Source organism: Falco biarmicus, chromosome 2 (genome assembly GCF_023638135.1).
Source record: "Falco biarmicus isolate bFalBia1 chromosome 2, bFalBia1.pri, whole genome shotgun sequence".
NCBI classification, from domain to species: Eukaryota; Metazoa; Chordata; class Aves; order Falconiformes; family Falconidae; genus Falco; species Falco biarmicus.
This window is the reverse complement of record NC_079289.1, coordinates 20,610,605-20,625,359: the sequence shown is the minus strand read 5'-3', so window position 1 is coordinate 20,625,359 and position 14,755 is coordinate 20,610,605. Positions and strand designations below refer to the sequence as shown.

The 14,755-nt window shown below is 41.6% G+C and overlaps 1 protein-coding gene across 1 annotated transcript in view; it reads left to right on the top strand.

The window, feature by feature from the left end:
* Positions 1 to 4,892: 4,892 nt before the first annotated feature.
* MICU2 (mitochondrial calcium uptake 2) overlaps positions 4,893 to 14,755 on the top strand; it is a 151,480-nt gene continuing 141,617 nt past the window's right edge. Inside the window, exon 1 of the mRNA XM_056327504.1 lies at positions 4,893 to 5,105. Within this exon, the coding sequence (XP_056183479.1) occupies positions 4,911 to 5,105 (195 nt within the window). The 5' untranslated portion in view covers positions 4,893 to 4,910. The remainder of the gene's footprint in view (positions 5,106 to 14,755) is intronic.

Genomic DNA, 14,755 nt, shown 5'->3' with positions numbered 1-14,755 from the left:
ATGGGTAGAAATTACGGAAACATTCAAGGTCAGATTGGACAGGGCTCTGAGCAACCTGATCTAGTTGAAGATGTCCCTGCTCATCACAGGGGGGGTGGACTAGATGACCTTTAAAAGTCTCTTCCAACCCAAAATATTCTATGATTCTATGAATAATAGCCTTTCTAGCATACAAAGCTGCTTTGGAAATTCCTGAAGTCAACTCCCAACCTTCACCATAAACAACCTTGGTACCGAAACTTTGAGACTCTGGATAAAGATCAAGGTATCAGCCAGGCAACTTTAATGACTGTCCAGTTTTATCCAATCACCCTGTAGTTTTCAAAGTGTGCTAAGATTATTTCATTTTATCATTTGTAACAAAACTTGTCTTCCTTGTGCTTATATCCTTATCTGCTTCAGAGCATTTTCCTTGTAATCATAGGCAGACAGATTGTTCTCATGTTTGTGAAGTAAAATACAAATTATATTCTTAGGACGACCAATGTAGTTTTGAAGGGGCTAAAGAAGGTCTGGCTTTGCGAGACCTTCCACTTCAGTCTTCCATCTGACATCAGGCAGAATTTAATCTATGGTCCAGGTCTTTAACCTACAAAACCAAGCAGTGATATCTTCTGTCTTTCAATTAGCTTGTCTGTCCAGCTCCTCTAGGAAAGTATCCAAAATATTGTTAGGACAGTGCCTAGCCTACAAAATCTTACGTTTGATTGGAGCTTACTGTCAAATGTACATAAAGTAAATAAGTCAGACCACCCCCATGCTATTTCTTGTTAAATGGCGTCATGTATATAAAAAGTGGCTTGCCAGCCTGTCCTGGTTTTGCCTGGGATAGAACTATATGTTCTGTCATAGCGCAGTACAGCGCTGTGTTTTGGATTTAGTATGAGAATAATGTTGATAACACAGAGATGTTTTAGTTGTCGCTAAGTAGTGCTTACTCTAAATCAAGGACTTTTCAGTTTCCCATGCTCTGCCAGTGAGCAGGTGCACAAGAAGCCAGGAGGGAGCACAGCCAGCACAGCTGACCCGAACTAGCCAGGGGGATATTCCATACCACAGACCGTCATGCTCACTGTATAAACTGGGGGGAGTTGGCTGGGGGCCACCGATGACTGCTCTGAGATGGTTGGGCATCGGTCAATGGGTGGTGTGCATATGTACCGTATACCACTTTGTGTTTTTCCCTTAGATTTTATATCTCTCTCTCCTCCTCCTCCTCTATTATTATTTTTTCTCCTTGATTTAAATTATTGAACTGTTCTTATCTCAAGTCACAGGTTTTACCTTTTATTGATTCTACCCCCCATTCCACCGGGTGTTGGGGGTGGAGGGCAGGGGGAGTGGGGCGAGTGGCTACATGGTATGTAGTTGCTGGCTAGGGTTAAACCACAACACAGCCCCCCCCTCAACTCACAAATGGCTGAGTATTGCCTTCCCAGTCCAGTATACACAGCATTTGGAGTCCCTGAAGACAGACAAGCATGATGGGTGGCCCTCAGATTGGATGACTGAATGCATCCATCAACTCTTATTCTAGCTGAAATAGTGAGAAAGAGTTTGGACTGAATGTAACAGGAGTCAATTTAAGCTGTTACAAAAGTAAATGAATGCTGGCACTAAGCCTAATGCTCTTGAGGGGATTGGAGTTCTAGCAGAAAGTGAATCCCTGTTGCAACTTGGCCTAGCACTCTTAAAAGACACTGAAAGTGGACCTTCAGGCACGTGGAGCTGTATGTTTTTGGAGCTTGGTATTTTTAATTTTTGCTTTTGACTTTGTAACAAACCTTGGAAGAACTAAAGGTTCTGCCAAACATAATTTCCTAAAAATCACAGGAGTCACAAGAGTTTTGTTTCATGGTCATGTGGTTTTGTCTTTTGACGTGACTTCACAGTAAGCATAATGTTAAGCACATTATGCTTAACGAGAAATGACTGCATTTAAGTATTGTTATATAACAATTCAGTGGAGCACTGAATCTTACAGGAAAATTAAGATTCTTAAACATTTAAGAAAATATTTTATTAGCCTGTTCATTTGCTTGAAGGGCAAACTGAGCTGGATGGGAAAGGGAGCCTCTGAACTAACATTTTAGTACCACAGGGCATAGCAGTTGATTACTTTTGTCACCATGTAGCTCAGTTTTTCTGATGAAGCTCCTGTTATATTTACCAGACTATCAGTGTCATTTCTATAGATTGCGGTGATCTTTGCCTTCTGTCATAACCTACCCTGCAGTGATGCTGTATCAGGTGAAACAGGACTGTGTCTCAACAGCCAAGAATTTTCTAGCTACTTAGGCATACGTTCTAGCACCCACAAATATACCAGCCTAGTTACGGCAACACAGGTTTGAGCCACGTCAGCGCAGCAGTAGCTTTGCACTCCTGCATGCTGCATACACGGGGTGAATTTACTGCAGGGAGAGAAGGGGTGGCTAAGGACACTTCTTCATCAGCATTGCGTGCTTGCAGTCATTTGAGAATAGTTCTCCATTCACATTGCAGTTGTATCTGTTCCAGTTGGGAATGTCATCTGAGGAAAGACAAATGACCTACTTACTTGTTCTTACTCAAAGAAAAACTGAAAATGCCTGGCAGGGTGCTGAACTAAACCTGCTTACCTGTGTTGTGGTCGTGTGTTCAACATCAAGGGATCTGGCATTCAGAATTCAAATCTCAGCCATCCTCTACAATGTTTCTGGGATGTTGCCAGCATTCACGAAGTGCTTGTTATTGGCTGACACAGAAAGGGAAGTACTCTTAATCTGCTTGTGCAAATATTACATGTCAAACTATAAGACGTGGATGGAAAATATTTTGTCTGTCTAGAGGGAAGCAGAAATAAGGGACAGGAATTTGCTGCAAGTTTTACATCTCTGCAGAAGAAGTGGGATTTTGCACTGTGTGCTTGTGTATAACAACAGAGGGATTTTGCTGCTATGTTTTACTGTAGCTGGCGATTAGAAAGGATTTGCCTGTATGAGTTACTTTCTAGGTCTCTGGGGATAGGAAAAAGATTTTGCAATGTACATTAGTCTGCAGAGATGGAAACCACTCACGCTGCATGTTGCACTCTTGGGTGATTTTGCAATAAGCAGTCATTTGTGTTCCCCAGAGAAGGTGTTTCTGAAGGGTTTGTATCCTGCTAAGGGTTCAGGTGGCATTCCTGAAGATGTCCCAAGCACTTCACAGAATGACACTCAGTGAACATCACAAGCTAATGGAAGACGGGATAAATTCTGAGATGGCATTAGTTAGATGACTGAAATTACCATCTATGAAACTGAATTAATGACTCTGAATTCAGGTCAGGGAAGGAGACTGAACTAAAATTACTTCAGTGGCACTGATGGATGATCACCATTTGTCAGGGGACAGAGGGCAAAAAAAGCATTTCCAGATGTTTCAGAGCCTGTACCACTGCATTTGTAATGTTGACAACACAGTATTGGCTGTTGTATCAGGAAGAGGTGAAAGATAACAGTTTGCTAAAATGGACCAAGTACTTTCTGAAGGCCTTTAACCAAAGACCAAAGTAATGAGAAAGTGCATGCAGCAGTTCCCTCCCCAGTCTTGTCCCGCATTCACATGGAGCCACTAAGTGAACTACTCTGAAAACGCAGATGCTGCCACTGCCAACACAAAATGACATTTAACTTCCTCTCCGATTTACTCCCTGTGATCATTAATTCCCAGATGGCCCAACGTTTGATCAGGATCAACTAATGTTTGAGTATGGTCAACTCAATCTAATTAAGGCCTAGAAAGCTTTGTTAAAATGGACAGAAAAGCACACAGTGAATGGCTCTTTAACACAAGTTAACACTTTCACAGTGAATAGCTGACTTTAACACAAGTTAACACTGCTGGTTAAGTCAATCTGCAATGCTTTTCAGTTACCACCTCTGTCATGACGGTTTCTGTAAACAGTATCTTCCGTCATCTGTATTTCAAGACAAACTCTACTCTGCCCTTGGAAAGGATGTTCTAAACTTCTTCATGCTTTTGTTGTTTCTCATCTGGAACATATGCAGAGCGACGCATCCATATGGGACATCTCCAGTGCTTAGCGAGCCCTAATGGCACAGCACAGGGCAGGGGTCAGCCCCGCTAGGGCAAGCTCACAGCCCTGCCTTGCCCAGCACAAACCCAGTTCGTCACCTGTCGCTCTTTATGTACTCGGCAGTGGCCCAACTCTCTGGAAGGAGAGTCACATCAGTGAATAACGTCAAGCTGAGCTCTGTGACAAACACAGGGTGCTGGCAAGAGCTGCCGGAGCACCGCGGCGAGGCCTTCGGTGCTCCCTTCCCTGGCACACACAAAACGCCTGTCGCCGGCCACCGCCTGCCCTCTCCGCCAGGAACGCACCGCCCCGAGCCCGGGGCCGGCCAGGCCCTGTCCCCTGCCCGGGCCGGGGAGGCAGGGGCAGCTGCAGCTCCCAGGGGCCCGGCCCGGCCGCGCAGGGCCTCTGCCCGCCGAGCAGCCCCTCCATTTAAGCTGTTGCCTGCGAAACGCTCGAAGCCGGGGCCCTGCCGTCTCCCCTCACCCCTGAGGGGGCCTACCCGGCCCGGGGTGAGGGGGTCGGGAGGCCGGGCGCTCCTCCAAGCCGGGAAGGCGGCCCTGCGGCGCCGGTCGCTGCTGCGAAACCCTGCGCACCTCTGCCTGCGTTACCTCTCCGCCAGCTCCGTCCCCTTTGGTTTGCGGGTAGCTTCCCTCCCGCTCGCGGAGCGGGGCCTGCGTGCTCCGCTCTCGTAGGGGACAGCACGATCCCGCCGAGACCGGGCTACCGCCACCCCGCCGGGGGCAGCGAGCGGCCCCACGGCCCCGGGCCCGGCGCTGCGCATGCGCCCCGCGGCCGGCGGAGCAGGGGCCGCCCCGGTATCGGCGGCAGCGCCGCGGTTTCCGGGAAGATGGCGGCGTGGAGAGCGGCACTGGCGGCGGGCGCCCGAGTGCCGCTGAGAGGGCGGCTTGCCGGGCTGCGGCCCCCTCGGGGCCAGCGGCGCCCGCCCAGCTGGAGGGTCGCCGCCGCCGCCCTGCTCGGGGGAGGCTCCCTGGTGGCGTGTTACAGTGGGCGGCCGGGCGCGTTCCCCGCGGTCCTGGCTCAGGTAAGGCGGCAGCAGCATCCCCGCTCCGTTAGCCTCGCCTCTCGCCGGCGGGCAGGGCCGGGTGGGCCGCGGGGGCGGGTGGGGGCCTGGCGCCGGGGGCGGGCGCGGGGCTGCGGGGCCCGGGGGCGGCGGGGCCCGGGGGCGGCGCGGAGGAGCGGCCCTGCGGGGGGGCCGGGGTCCGTGGCGGTCAGACGTCGCCCGCCTCAGCGCCGTGAGGCAAGACCTGGCCGCGGGAGCCCTCGTCCCTCAGGTTGCCCAGCAGGTAACGCGCGTCCCCGGCCCCCTTGGCCGCAGCCGGGGTCAGCCGTGTGTCACTTAAAGGACTCCTGCCTCCCCTCGCTGGCGGGAACGTCGCCGTGTTGGCCAGCGGCGGAAGGCAGGGGCTGCCTTGGCCCGCCTGGCAGCGCCGGGCCTGCAACCTGATGGACCCGTGTGGTTTTGCGGGTAACTTTCAGAGCTTGTCTTCCTTCTGTGATGCCTAGGCCACCTGTCAGGTGCTGTTAGACAGTCGTGCATCTTTTTTTCCCATAAAAAAATAACACTTCACATAAATACTATTTTTATACTTTGTCTGAAACGCATCACGTGTATCAGGATGGTTTCCTCTTAGTATGTTCAAGATGTGTGCTGTGGATGTAAAAATTCTTGCCTTGGGGCGTTAGTGCACATTCAGAAGGTTATGTTCAAGGACAAATAGTTATTACCTACAAATTAATCTTTGCAAGTTCCAAAATACAGTGTTTTTCCCATCTTTCTCCTTTTCCTGGAGGTAGCGAACTTTTTCCCATTCTTCCTTTGGAGAAGAAGTTACTGTCAACTGGATTTGGTTAGGTATTTCAAGACTAGAAGACCTAAATGTTTTTTAGGCCACAGGGTTTAGGTGGGATGGGGGGAGGAGGTCAGTGTATGCTTGCAGTACCGTCCATCTACTTATACCTAAGAGTTTTATGAAGTATTCAACAGTTTGTGTGCTTTGATATCTTGTCTCTTGACAGATATTGAACAGCCTGAACTGCAGGCAGATTAAATAGCAACCTTTATTCTCAAGTCAAGAACAAAGAATGATTTTTATAAAAAGTGCTTTTTTGTATTGCAGTCTTAATTGTGGAGAATTTCTAAGCTCTGTGTTCTTAGGAAACTCCAATTTTATTTTTACTTAAATAAGCATGTTTCTAAATAGATTAACTGTTAGTCCTGATTTCTTGGACAGCAGATGTTAACCTTTGGTTTTCTGTCTACAGCTCCTAGTGAGGAAGGCATCCATTTTTCCACTAGAAATCCTACTGGAAACCTATCTCTCTGCCAGAATATGATTTTATATTTAGTTGTGTGCCATCTCTCAGCAGCATTGCATTATGTTTAAAAAGTTGTGTCGCTGAGACTGATTTCATATATGTTTGGAACTCTTGCATAAGTAGATGTGTATATAGGTATATATAAAAAGTATTAAATACAGTGATTTGAAGAATCAGTCAGCAATATGCAGGCGAGCGGAGGTTATCTTTATTCGGCAGTGCTGGATGCATGGGGGATCGCTCCACCAAAGTCACGCGCCCAGAGGCGACTTTTCAGTCCCCCCCTTTATACAAGCTACTCATACCTAGTCACTAGTTTTCCAAGAAATTGTTTACATATTCATTACAATTCTGAGAATTAATTTACATATCTCGTGCCTACGCAGTGTCCTTGAGGAGTTGTCTCTACGCAGACTCTATTCCTTAGCGGCCATGTTTGAAGTCTTCATCTTCGCCACGTTGCATGTACGACAGGAATCTAAGACAAAATGTCCCTTCTCAAGATAACCAACCCAAGGACTTAGCAGTCTGTACATCCATCATGTGGCAATAAGGGTCCTTGGACATTTCCCAACTTTTAACTAAACATAGGTGCATCATCCTTTAGATAAGCGGTACAGCATTCACTATTCAGCAGGAAGTAATCACTTTTAAAGGGTGTTGAGTGAAGTCATCTAGTTCTGGTGCTGATGTGTTCAGGAGTAGCTGCCATGCAGTGCACAGACAGTCCTACAAGTACACTTTTTAATTCTCTGGGGAACTCCTAAGGTGTACAACTTATTTAATTTATTCATTTTTGGGGACAGTAAATTGCTAGACTCTGCAAATATTAAATAGTTTATTCAATTTAAACTTGGCGGTTTTCCAGTAAAACGATTGTTGGAGATGCTTTCATAGTTACAGGCAAAAGTTCTCCATATGTCCTGTACTTCATGTTGATGCAATTAATGTACTGAGCTTTTTAAAACTGTTCAAGAACTGCCATGCAGTGCATAATACTAAGGCCAATAAAATAAAAGTGGAACTGGATTGTAAAAGCTATGAGGAACAGAGTGGTAGAGCCAAAGTAGCATGCTGTGAGTAGTGTTTCAGATATTACTTGTGGCTTCTTCTTGATAGAGCTAGGAAATACTCAAAAGCAAAACAGTGCGTTGAAACCGGTATGTCACCTTTATTTTATGTTTTGAAGTGATCTTTTTTCTGGTTCAGAGCTTGTGCTGTCCTGTTAAAAGGGAGGATTCACATTCTAACAGTGGGTAACTTTTCTTCCTATTATAATAACTTTTCATTATAACTGATCTTAAGCAGACTAGCTTGAGACTGTGCTGGCAAACAATTCTGAACTGTTTGTGTTGCAGTATGTTATGTAGTAGAAATGTTTGCAGCATAGGTATGTGAAATATTATAGGTTAAGGCAAGTATTTGAAATGAAACAGCATGATTTTCATTATTGTTGTGGTAGTAAAGGAATATGTATTAAAAATGTTTATACTTCTATCTCATCAACCAGAATGCAGAATATCTCATCTGAGAATGCAGTGAAATTATGCTACGGTGCTCCCCAGTTTTCTGTGGTAATGTAGTCTTTACTGTTGAATCATAAGATTGAATTGCTTCAGAATGAGTGGTAATTATTTAAAATACTTGATAAAGTCACAATGTAACTCCACTTTGTAAAGAGCCAACACAATATGATTTTATGTTTAGTTATATGCATTTTTCAGCATCATTGCATTATGTTTAAGAAGTCTTGTCATTAAGACCAATTTCATATATGTACGGGACTCTGGTGTAAGCATAATTTGAGCCACTGAGTAAATTCTTATTCTTGTCCTAAGTGAGATGTAACAACCATTAATAGCTTTGTTGCAGATTCAAGTCTTCATTGTAAATACTTGCTGTTCGTTTAGGTTAAGTAGTTGAAGTTGATAACTCTCTTTAGATTTTCCATTAATCTCAATAAAATTAGTTTCTACTAAACTAGTCAGAAATTTTTCAACTGTACCTTAAGAGGTACAATTTGCTGTTGAAGCTGGCAAACAACTTGTCAAAGATAGCTCTGTAAATTCAGGATTTACTCTTTTTTGTCTTCTAAAGCTTTTCATTATTTCAAAATCAGACTGATACCTTTGGCACCTTGTTTCTTAAATCTTTAATTCCAGTCCTTGTGTGCTGCTGCAGTGGGTTTAATCCTGCTCATGTTCATTGTTGGCACTTTTGACTTCTGCTCAGAATGAATGAAATCTAGCCTGTCTACAGGTCTTTACAAAATCAAAGGTCCTGCAGGGTCAGTTAATCTGTTTTTCTTTTCCGAGCTGTATCGATAGTTTCTGTTTTATTTTGTAGTGGTTTTATGTTTGGTTACTGTGTTCTGATGTAATTATTGTATATTCTGGCAATACGTTTTCAGTTTCGGGGTTTTTTTAAAGTTTTTTTGGCCTGTTTTTTTATCAGCATTTTCACTTACCTGTTTTGACAGCTTACATCAAGTAGGTAGCATATTAATAATAAAACTTTATATTTTTAATGTAAGATTATCTTGGATGTAATCCTTCTTACTGTTTCTTTAGAGCTTCAGCAAGTGATTTATGAAGATATTTTCATTCTGTCTTCATTTGCTGATGTACTGTTTAGAACTGTACAACTAATATATATTGGAATAAGTGCTTAGTGCTGATTGTAAATCTCTACTGCGCAAATAATTTTATAGCAAAACTTCAGAATCTTTTAAAATTTTTTTTTATGGATACCAGGTTTTAGTTCTATGTGGACTTGTTATTTACCATTGAAGCTACATTGACAATATCCTAGACCGGATACAGACTGTGCTGGGGAGAACTAGATCATTTTTTTTAAATGAAATGAGCTTACACGGCTTGTATAAAGGGTGGGCAAAACAAAAAGGTGGGGGGTAAGAGCTTTTATTCTACCAGTGTAAATTAGAACAGGGATTTATGTTGAATTTCACTAGAAGTGTTTCTTCTATTATCCTAACTAGCCAGCCAGGTCAAAAATGTACACACTAAATACACACTGCAGTGATACTATACAGGCTGCTTTTCTTATTTAGTAGTGTAATTTGAATGACACACTAGTATATGATTTGTAACCTTGATCAGACTTGCAGTATTGTGTACTGTGTCTTTATTATTTTAGAGCTTGCAGTTTTCAATACTAAAGTGGCATTATGTGGCCTAAAGCCATTACAATTTTTTGGTTTAAAGTATGCTGTTTATCATGAGTCAAACTTTGCAGTCAGTTAGGTTACCTTTATCAGGGTCAAGAATCGAGTATGTGATTGTCAAAGAGCACGCAAGTGAATTTGGAATGGTACATGTTGGGAGGCTGTAGCATTTTGTGAGAGGCAATGACTCCTGCCTCCCCACTCCCATTAAACTTGGAACTTGCCAAGGGACCATAGCATAGATCTTGTATGTGCATAAACTGCAAATGATAAGAAAATTCTTCAGAAGCATTATCTCCTGTCCTGCTGAGATTAGTCATGTCCCTGCATGTTTAGTCACTAGCTTCAGAAAGGAGCAATTCCTATCTTGGAGGTCTTAAATACATACGTTGTATTTGGTCATGCTGGATATACTAAGATAATGATTATAACAATGTTTAACAAACAGTTTGTGCCTTTTTTTTTTTAGTGTCAGATATTTCTGAAATTCTTGTTTTATTTAAAATGTGTTTATTGAAACAGTCCTCTTCTAGACTGTGTAAAATTCTTTATTTCACACTAAACTGCCGGAATGTTTCACTGTTTTTCAGTGTTAATGATTCTTACGAGAAGCAAAGATAGCCAGCCACACATGGTAGTGGTGACTTCCTGTGTCACAATGATATGAAAACTGCTATTCCAAGCAACTGGGAGTAAAGTAATGATTAGAATCAGAGCTTAGATTAGTTTTCTGGGGCTACATGTCTAACCACCACAAAAAAATATTTTGGAACTATTGCTTTACACTGTTTAAAGAAACCAGAATACTGTAAAGGATTCCCCGAACACCAGTTTGTTCAGGGAAGAACCCCTTGGTTCTGTCACTATGGAAAAGGCAAAATAATATACTGGAGGACCCCTTCATAAATCCCAGGGCTATGGAGAACTCAGTGCCACAGTTTATAGAATAACCTAGGCAGAGTGCTTAGATTAAATATAACTGTTAAGTTTATCAGGGGTTTAGTAGAAATCTCTGGACTCCCAGACTTGGAAGCTGATAAAAATGGTTTAAAAAGTTCTGAAGTCCTGTCTTTGTTTTTGGTGACACTTTGAGATGTGCGCTGTGTCTCCAAAGAGATGAGCGCTGCGATATAGTTGTTTTGGACAAGTTCTGATATATTGTGCATGTTTTTTTCACTCAGGTGAAATTTCCAACCCAAATCAATAGATGATCTGCAAAATAGTGTCTACCTAGCATGCTACATGTGTAATGTGTGTTTACTTGATTGGGAACTTCTGGCATAAACTTGTTTAACTACATTTGTTTTGGAAGCATATGTGTATCAGTTGCATGCATGTGAAAAGCAGCATTTTTGTTTGCATTACTGGAAGTAACTTCAGCAGAGCAGTGGAAGGAAGAAGTGGGTAGCCCTGGGACTTTGATGTTTTTCCACACATCCTTTGTATCTAGGACCACTTTGTATCTCAAGTTATGCTTACACTACTTCTAGCCCACAGTTTCTCACTCAGTATAGTTGATATTATTTAGGAAGGTAAACTGTGGATAACTGCATATGAAGGATTTTTGGTTTTGGCAGCTAAAAAGTATATATGTAGTGTTTGAATTTGGTCACCAAATAGAAAAACAAATAGTACTGTATTTGTAGGAACCATTGTTTAATATATGAATTACATGTAAGTGCTTTAAATTGTGAGACACTGGCAGATCTTGTTAGAATGGAAATTTTTGTGGGGGTTTCTTTGCAATCTGTTTTATAAGGCTGGCTCATGCTGAGGGAAGAACATTGCTATTAAGATGAGGTGTCTTGATAAATATAGAACCTGGGATAAAATTGCATAAGGATTTGTAGGGATGTATGGAATCGCCCAGAGGGAGGAATGTGTTCTAAAATAAAATTAAAAGAATATGTGCAGTCTAATCTGAGAAGTATACAGGAAGGTTCCTGTGCTTACTCCATCATAAAATGAAGAAAAAAATTGCCCGCTTTTGCTGGATCAGAAATCCTAGAATAGATTTTTTGTCCCAAGCAATATTCTAGTGTTTATATCTGAGTCTTTGGTCTCTTAGAAATTAATTGAGAATGCAAAAGTAGCAGTGCATATAATAATTATTAGGATGCTCACAAAGTAAAACGAAGTATGTCTAAAATAGTGCAGCATAATGTTCTAACAGGCTTTTGAAAAAATGCAAACGTTTTTAATCCACATCAAACATACTACTCAGTGATAGCTTGCAGGCCTCAGAGAACCATTGTATTTGAATTCAGCTGGTGTAAACCTGACCACATGGTCACATCATTAATGCTTAAAATCTGTGTAGTAAAACAAGGTCATGTAAAAATCATTAGAAGTACCACTGCTGTTATGGGTTGGACCATCTATAAGTAAGGATTATAGTTTTTATTGTTTTAAAAAAAAACTTCCCCCTGCTTTACCATGTTCCTTATTTTGCTGCTGACCATTGTTCTCTCTGTGTGAACAGAATGTATTACACAGTATGGAGCAGACTGGGATGCAGTGGAGCCAGGCAGTGGTCTCCTGCACAGCCTTAGGTTTCTGTACTGGTTGTAGCATGACTGGAAAGGCATTAAAGGATTCCTTACTGCATCTTCAGCTTGGGTCCTTCTTGAACCATCTGCAGGATGGTGCTTTTAAATCCTCTTCCTGCTGAAGAAACTGCAAAACTGTCAGCCTTCGGAGGGGCCCAGTTTGTTTCCAGGTGCTTTGAACCTGTGATGTTTCTTGACAGCAGTGCCCAGCACTGCAGAGGCTCATTACTGAGGTGCACTGAGCTGCAGCCAGTGTTCTTGGTGGTGTGTGGTAGCATCCCTGTGCCAGCTTCATGTTTTACTTTCCACTGTATCTTTACTTCTGTATTTACTGTCTCAATAAATACTACAAAAAAAATTTGGTTTAGACCATGACAAGGCAGTCAGCTCTGTAGGTAAATGCATTACATACTGCCTGTTTTTGAACAGGAGATGGGTAGTCAATTTTTTGTTACATTACTGAGATACCAATAGTCTATGGTTACATAAGACACAGTTTAACAGAATTCATGCATATGCCTTCTAACTCTGGTACATCATGTGTAACATGTAACATTCCCATTAAGATTGGGTTTTTTTTTTTTCCATGCATCTAGAAGTAGACTGAAGTATTACAATACTTTGGTTCTGTGCATTTAAATGCCTTGTTACTGTTGTTGCCTCCTAATTCATCTAGAATGAATGAGTTGCAGTTAATAGTCCCAAAGTATTACGAAAACAGTAAATGTTAAAAAATGCATTTCTAAGCAACATTCCTCCAGTTTTTAAGCATCAATAAATATTAATTTTACCTGCAAGAAGAGCTTTTTGGAATTAGATTGCCAGCCCAGCCTACCCTAATCTTTTTCCTTTTCCGTAAATATATTTCAGTATTTCTGAAGCTGTTCCTCTTGTGCAACCAGCCAGGGTAACCTTAGCTACCTCTTGTTTAATTCTGTATTTCACTGTGTTATGGAAATACTGTATGTATCAGGTATCCACCAAGCAGTCTAAATCAATAACTGAGATATTAAATATATCACAAACATCATTCTCAGCATTAGTGACATACAGACATTGTCATGTTGTGTGCCTAAAATAGAATGTGGTATAGAGAGTATGGAATCTGTAGGACCATAATGTTATAATTAATTATAGACTTAAATATTACTTATGGTTGTGCACTTGTTTCTCAACTTTAAATATATGGTATCCTTTTCAGCTTTTTGAATGTGTGATATTTATATCCTGAAGGTTTTGGCTTTGAAAATATTTACATTTATTCCCTTCTCTGTGTGCACCGAGATTCTTTGTGCAGGTGTCTTCATTGATACTAAACCAACATGATGTCAAATGTAATCTTAGGGGTCGAGATTAAAATTTAACTCTCTTTCATCTGATCTGACACCTTTTCCTTGAATTCATTCTTGCTATATGCCTTCCGTGATTAAATAAAATCTGACTAAGCTAACATTCTTTCTAGGCACTTTTGATACATGTGGACAGATGGGCTGAGTTAAGCTGCATGGTTTTGTTGTGGTTTTAGCTACTGTTTTAATTGCAGTGTAATAAAAGGTTAGTGTTTGAGAGTCTTTGACTGTTTATGTTAGTGGACAGGTAAGAAAATAGCCTGCCTGAAAATCAAAAACATGCTCTTCTGAACAGGAAGAATTGCACAAAATAATATTCTGCTTTTTAACAAAGATCCCAGAGAAGAAACTAATATTTATTTATTGGGGATATGAGACTTTTCCTCCAGTAAATACTCTAAATAGTTTCAAAATAGATCTTATGTTTCTTTTTTATTGGCTTTCTTAGATGGAAGCTCTGTTTTGGTTTTCTTTTCTAAAAACTTTGAACACTGTGATAATGAGCCTTTTATTTGTAAGACATGATCTGTTCTGTACAAGCGGTAGCATCGATTCTCCTGTTGCTACTGTTTTGCACTGTTTTTCAGGTGTGTTTGCTGGATTAGTGTGAGAGCCTGTATTACACTTCCCTGCAGACCTTTGTGTAAAGGCTGTGGCTGGCTCAATGTGGCTATTCCAAACAAGCAGGTCAGCATCTTGAAACATAAGGTAGCCTAAAAAAGAAGAAAGTATTCAGAATCTACTTTAATTTGTGCTGTGGAGAAATTTTATATATATATATAGAGAGAGAGAGAGAGAGACTTCCCTGGTGATAGATGTAATAATAGCATTAGGTCTATTTATTCCGTCTCCTGATTTTCTGCATTCGATACTTCTAGGTCACTAAATTTTGGTACGTTGTAACACTGTCTAATTTTTAATATGGTTCTTATTATAAGGTTACTTAACCTAACTAGGTTTAATTTTGTTTGAATAATATTCCAGAAAGACACTAGCTAAAATAATAAACAGAGATAAATGACAGGTAAAACTATGAAATGCTCATTCAGAATACATGTAGTAGGCTGTATCTCCTTACTGCTACTCATGAAGGTTTTTATTAGGCTATGAGCTGAAAAGCAAGTGAAGGGAATCTTGTTAGCTTTAAAACAAAGGAGCATTTAAAGTAGTTCCTCAGGGTTTGTGTCCCTTTCAGGGTAGGAGGAATTTCAAGAGTGACTGTCTTGCACTGATGGAGTCTATAAAAAGCAGATATAGCAGATGTAGCTAGTAA